This window comes from Apium graveolens, chromosome 3 (genome assembly GCF_009905375.1).
Source record: "Apium graveolens cultivar Ventura chromosome 3, ASM990537v1, whole genome shotgun sequence".
Classification (NCBI taxonomy): domain Eukaryota; kingdom Viridiplantae; phylum Streptophyta; class Magnoliopsida; order Apiales; family Apiaceae; genus Apium; species Apium graveolens.
Window position 1 is genome coordinate 29,451,528 of NC_133649.1, and position 6,667 is coordinate 29,458,194.

General features: G+C 32.7%; 1 protein-coding gene across 1 annotated transcript; it reads right to left on the reverse strand.

Annotated features, from left to right (window-relative positions):
* Positions 1-114: 114 nt before the first annotated feature.
* LOC141712037 (xyloglucan glycosyltransferase 4) lies at positions 115-3,793 on the reverse strand. Its single transcript, XM_074514801.1, has 4 exons — positions 2,759-3,793; positions 1,678-1,986; positions 1,161-1,565; positions 115-1,049 (listed from the first exon to the last, which is right to left on the reverse strand). The coding sequence occupies exons 1-4, from the start codon at positions 3,398-3,400 to the stop codon at positions 414-416; spliced, it is 1,992 nt and encodes a 663-aa protein (XP_074370902.1). The 5' UTR covers positions 3,401-3,793; the 3' UTR covers positions 115-413.
* Between the last annotated feature and the right edge of the window lie 2,874 nt (positions 3,794-6,667).

Below are 6,667 nucleotides of genomic sequence, written 5' to 3' on the forward strand. Positions count from 1 at the left end.
CTAAACATAACGTGTTAGCTAGTTAGAAGACTTGCATCATGCATCATATTCAAACATGCACATACTAATGTTAAAGGTCCGGCTTTTAGATTCCTACCGATAACCATTAATTCATTATACAATAGAATCAAAGGAGGATGATATATAATATGATGAGTACATGATTAGTTGAAATACTAGTCATTATACAATCAAAAAAATCAACTATAATATGTGCCCATACAAACATTGCTAAATTTAGCGCCACATTTTTCCTAACTAATTTTGTCTTCTCAAGTCTAGTTCCAAGCCAAACTTGTGATTATGCAGAACTGAAATTTGAACAGCTCTTCACCCGTGTGTAAAAATATAACCAAAATTAAAATACATTGGAAATTTAACAAATTAAGAAATTTATGTGGGGTGTGTGTGTTTCAGCTGACCTGCTCTCCGATCAGGTCTAATCCAACAACCAGGAAAGACAAACCTTGGAACAGTAAGTAGTAGAAATGAATGCCATGTGCAGATAATAGGCTTCTTGCAGCTGCAGTAAGTAAAAGAGATGCAAGTGCGAGTTCCTTTCTATACAGCCTGTTTTTCTTCTTTACGACCGGGGCCTCTTGTTCTTTCAGTTTACCCAACATTTCTAGACCAGATTCCGAAAGTCTGCGTTGAATTTTCTCTTCACTTAACGTTTTTGATTCTCTTTCACCAAGCGCAAACAAGTCGGATTCAGATGATCTACCTGTCTTTTTTGTCACTATCCATTCATAAGAACTTCCCAACTGAAATAACCCGGAGATCATTGCATTGAATTTTGTCACGGACATTGTGTTCTCAAAAAGTAGGTATGGCATCAAAAATGGGAAAGATTTTGGTGACGGGAGTATGTTTAAAATGGACATGGTTATAGGGACATAACAGATTACCCATACAGGTAGCTCGGCCTCAGGTATGAACATGGTTAGCGGTAGTATGATACAAAAGAGTGTAAACGAGTAAAATGGAAGAATCAGTTTCCTTAAAAGAAAGAAGAGAAGAATTAAATTGGCTTTCTTCCACTTGGATATCTGCACAAACAAACATATCCCCTATTATTTAACTCACACTTTTCAAATTTCAAAAATGAAATCTCATACTTTCTAACTATAGAAAACTTGATAAACAAGAGTTTAACAAACCTTGGAACTTAGGACTGCAGGAAGACATACTCTAAACAACTGCATTGGACCAGAATGCCAACGGTGTTGTTGCTTTTTGTATGCTTCGTAAGATTCAGGTAGTTCACAGAGAACTTTGACATCATTTAGATAGATAAATTTCCATCCATTTAAGTGGGCTCGGACTGCAATATCCATATCCTCTACAGTTGTTCTTTCAAGCCAACCTCCCGATTCCTCTAATGCCTTAATCCTCCACACACCAGCTGTACCATTGAATCCAAAGAAATTGAGGAAATAACCATTTACTTGTTGCTCAACCTCAAAATGGAAGCATAAATTAATATTTTGGAGTCTTGTGAGTAAATTCTCCTCCTTGTTCACAAAAGACCAGCGAGCCTGGACAAGGCCTATATCAGGGTTTCCCTGAAGTCATGATCAAAAGCAGACCAACTCAATATATAGATTTTAGATATTTAAAATATAAAATATAAAATTCAATTGATACTTGATAAGACAAATAAAAAATACTTCAAACCTTAAAGTGAGGTACAGTCAGTTTAAGGTAATCCGGATTGGGCTGGAAATCTGCATCAAATATGGCAACAAATTCGTAATCCTTGACATAGTCACAGGACATTGCTGATTTTAGATTGCCGGCTTTGTAACCAGTTCTAATGAACCGGTGTCTGTAGATTATGTTAACCCCTTTTTCTTTCCATGAAGAAACCTCATTTTTAATTAGTAGCTGGCAAAGTGAATCATCGGAATCGTCGAGGACTTGAATGAGGAATCGGTCCTTTGGCCAGTCCAATTGACAAGCAGCAGATATTGATGTTGCAAACACCTGAACCAACCAAACATTGCATAAGATGATATTGTAACATGAAAATGTAAGGATATGCCACCTAAATTTTTAAAGTCCAATCAGATGTTCAGTCTTTTCATAAATTCCGAGAGCATAGAATTACAGCAAGAAGTAAATATGCTACTGAAAAGATATATCAAACAGAACTTTTGTCGGACTGTGCGAGGGGGATAAGTTATTCAGTACAATTTAGCAAATAGATATTTAAGTACTAGGATTAGACTTGGTTAGGATTATTAGAGCATGACATGTGACAGAGAGTTAGTAACCATATCCGGTCCATTCAGAAATTCATAGCTCATATCCAAATGGAAAAGGTCAAAGGAGCAGATTATTGAAATAACTATTTTGTTGGCCAGCAAATCAAAGATCCTACAGAAAGCCATCATGTCATTTTTTAATTAAAAATTCGAAATTTCCACTTGAAAGCACAATTGCAAAATGTCAAAAACAGTATACTAAAGTTTGATTTCTGAAATCAAGATTAGGATGTTTTAAGGCAAATGAAAGCCCATATGAACATGACTTCTAACAAATTCCGTATTCCAAATTTGAATCGACAAATTCCTAAAAGAGATCATCATATCATGCCCTACATATATTAGTAATTGAGAAGCCTCTTCTTGGAGGAATTGATTGAATAAACATCAAATGCAGCATAACAATTAGCATGGACTGGATTAAAGTAGTTAGAAAAAGCACTAGATCATAAAGTAAACACAGATAAAAATCCTAAAGTAGTGAATTTTACCTCTTTCTCATTGCACATTGGAATCTGAACAAGAACCATTGGAAAACTTGAACAATCCTCAACATCATATGCTTCACCCTTAATCTCAGGCTTCAGCTTCTTACACTTAATCAAAAAACACCCGATCCCAAGGGCAAGGCGATCAACGGATTGAATCATAAAAAGTACAATGCAAAACTTCGAAAGCATCATAATTGCAGGAGCAACATAATTAACCCTGAAAGAAATCCAAGACATATAAGAAAACTGAACAAGGCCTTGAACTTCCCAAGGATGAATCAATTTCAAATCCCATCTTTGAAAATAAGCAGTGACTTCAATAACCAAAGCAACCACAGAAACAGCAAGAAACACCCTTATAAAACTATACAATCTGCCTCTATACTTAGGATCTTCTTCACCAACATCACCAGATAATGCAACCCTTTTCTTGATCAAAGAAAACCCAGACTTAAAACATGAAGCTAGCCAAGAAATACAAGAAAACAGTCTTTGAACTCTAAGTAAAAAGAACCAAGTAACTTGTCTAGTACTAGCAGCTTTTTGTTTCTCTTGAAACACTGATGACTTAGAATCATTGATTTCTATTAAAGAAATGTTACTAGCCTTCTCAATTGTCACAACCACAGAGCTAGGTGCCATGTTCTTTAACAAAAAAAAGAGATCAAATCTTGGAAATTGTAGTAGTAAAAAGATTGGATTTTGAGAAGCAAGAACAAATCATGGTGCCATTAGAAGTGATAAAATGAGATAACAAGAAAAACCCATTACAGATTCATATATAATATAAGTGTAGAATAAACACAGAAAAAGACAGTAGTATTATGGGTATGTGTTTAAAGGCTAATAGCTGGATCTTGAAATGCAATACTATATAAAAGGAAGGGGCAGGACTAGGAAGTATCCGTGAATGGAGTAAATATATGTATAATGTAAGTGTGTGCAAAAAGGTTGGATGCACAACTCTTAATTATAAGTCAAAGGACTGACTGGTTCAGACAGAGAGGGTAATGGAAATGGAATATGCTTGCAGCTATCAGGGTTTGGGAATTGGGAGATGCTAGCTGTTTAAATACATAATTAATCTTCTACTAACGTCTTAAAAGGTCAATTTACGTATACGGGGGTGAAACAAATAGAAGGTTCGCACTCTAATGTAACACCTCCCAGGTAATCAACAACTGCTGTCAAAAACTCACAAAAAACCAAAAAATCAAAGTTCTAAACAAGTATTCGGTTCCAGAATTCGTTTTTAATCCCTCATTCAATTCGATTTTTGTGTAATCAGATTTTAAACCCATTTTATGAAAAATCAATCAAAACTTGATTTTGATTTGGAGTACCCGATTTTGACTTTCTCAGTTTTTTTTTAAAAAACTATTTCAAGAATAACCAAACATAAAATTATATATCTTTGTTTTTTAGGATAGTGTTAAAATTTATTAGAATGATATGTGTAAACGCAATAAAACTTAGATTTGATTCTTTTGTCAAAAAGTAATAAACAAGCAACCTTTACTTGAACTCTATTATCTATAGGGTGGTATTAAATTATTAGCATAATTATAATTTTACTTTTTATTAGTACTCTGTATAACTATAAATTATTTAACACAACATTATATATATATATATATATTAATGCACGTACACAAAAATTAGAATAAAAAGAATTTACTATGTCAGGGATAAAATTAATAAAATAATGATACTCGATTAGTAATACGTGTACTCTCCGAATTTCGAGTACTCGTTACTCCGAAACAAAACCAAGTCGACGATTTTCGATATTTACAACCTTGCAAAAAACTCAAAATTAGAGCAAATACGTCGGTATCTTTGATGTTCCTTAAAAATATAATTAAAAAAAATATAACTTATTGTAATTTAGGATATTACTTATATTTGCTCTCCTTATAGATATAAATATATTAAGATCAAATTTCATTAATAAAAAGTTATGAAAAAAAAGACGTAGATTTAAATGAAAATAAATATTTTATTGGTGAAAAATAAAATAAGAAATGATTGTTAATTATATGATCTTATTATGGTCTTGTTCCATATGATGCTATTTGATCCTTCCTCCAAAATCTTAAAATTTTAGATGAGTTGATTACTTAATATGGTATATGGGAGAAAGGTGCGCGCTAAATGCACAACCATTTTCAATTTTTTTTGTCCTCAACTTTGCAAAAAAAAATTGTCATTTATATGTAGTGAACTATTCAGTATGTAAATAGGTTTTTGAGTAAGGGAGATTGTTAATTATATGATCATATTGTGGCCTTTATATGATATTATAGGGGTTCGGTTGAAATCAGGAATCAGGTTCGAATGGTACGGACGTCCGGTATCATATCTCATATCATGTGTCTAATTAAGTGCGGGAATAAATATTTTTTGTTTAAAATATGTTAAGTCAATAATTGTAATTTAATTAAAAATATTAATTTAATAAATTCTGGTTCATAGATTTATTTTTGTATTAAAAGTTTACATTTAATTGCTTAAAAAGAAATTAAAATAGTAAAATTAAAGTTGAAATGGGTACCACTCCCTTGTGCTCAACCCCGCATGGCTGGTTAGGGCTGCACAAAGGTCAAAAATCGGATCGGACCAGACCTGAGACCAAATTTTTTCAGAATTGAGGACTGAGGACTGAACCGGACCGGAAAAACTCGAACGGGACCCGATTTGGAGCGGTTTATTTAATATTCATATAAAAATTTGTTTATATATTTTATTTTAATTTTTCTTTGAAATTTATATACATTAAAAAATTTGTTACTTGTTACGTCAATAAAAATTTTAAAGTACATATCTTATTATTTTTAAAGCAAATATTAATTTTTAAGTGTATGAATATCAATGTTTTATCATATGAAGTACGAGATTTAATAATTTAAAGTGTAATATCGATCTATTTTTATTTTAATTTATTATCTATTAATTTGGATTAATAAAATATGATAGGGGTGAATGTTTAATATATATATATATATATATATATATATATATATATATGATCTTATAAGATATAAAATAAAGGTAAAATAATTACATATATGAATCAGGTCCATTCAGATCTGAACCGAATTTTTTCAGTTCTTGGACCGTACCGGACGAAGACCAGTTTTTTTTAATATTAAGGACCAGGGACCGGACCAGGTATGTTCGGTCCGGTCCGGGTCTTGGATCGGTAAACCTGGTTTAGTACGGGTTACAGGTTCAGACCGTAATTCTGTGTAGCCCTACATCTGGGTATGAAAAAGCCCATATTTTAGGGGTTTGAGAAATAGATATAAAAATTATTTTTTTTTCTGAAACAAACGTTAGATATGAGGTTGTAATGGTTGAAACTCATACTTGATTTAAGAATTTATCGAACCAAACGACCCTTAAAAGAATGAAAAAAATGTCTCAACTTTTGAGGAGTCACGCGGTTTTGTGTCCGAATCCTTAAATTTAAAGTTAGTACATGATTATTAACATCAAAAACCATTTTTTGATGTCATTTAAAAACAATGACTATAATTCCTGACAAAAAAAAACAATGACTGCCATTAATTTATATCTTGCCCATGTCATTCTCTTAGCAGTAAAAAACCGGACATTAGTTGCATAGTTGCATGAGTTGAGGAATGAAATTATGAAAGGCATATGGGAATGATGTAATAAGAGGGGGAGTTTAAGGACAGTAGAGCTAGGAGGCAGGCCATGTTGTAGAGGCGTGTGGTCAATCTCATAACAACATCCTGCTTAATTTTAAATGGCAGAATATGACAACCCGTTTACAGCCATTTTCCTCCCACTTTTTTTCTAACTGAAAAGCATGTAATTAGGATTAATCGTCATCATTAGACGCGGTTTTGTGCTTTCTTCTAGGTTGCTCACTACCAAAAATAG

What these genes read in the sequence shown, in the direction of transcription:
- LOC141712037 (XM_074514801.1), bottom strand. Translation starts at nt 3,400, where the DNA reads ATGGCACCTAGCTCTGTGGTTGTGACAATTGAGAAGGCTAGTAACATT. An exon ending in CAATGTGCAATGAGAAAGAG is followed by an intron (nt 1,987 to 2,758) that starts GTAAAATTCACT and finishes TGGTTGGTTCAG; the next exon opens with GTGTTTGCAACATCAATATC. An exon ending in TGACTGTACCTCACTTTAAG is followed by an intron (nt 1,566 to 1,677) that starts GTTTGAAGTATT and finishes TCATGACTTCAG; the next exon opens with GGAAACCCTGATATAGGCCT.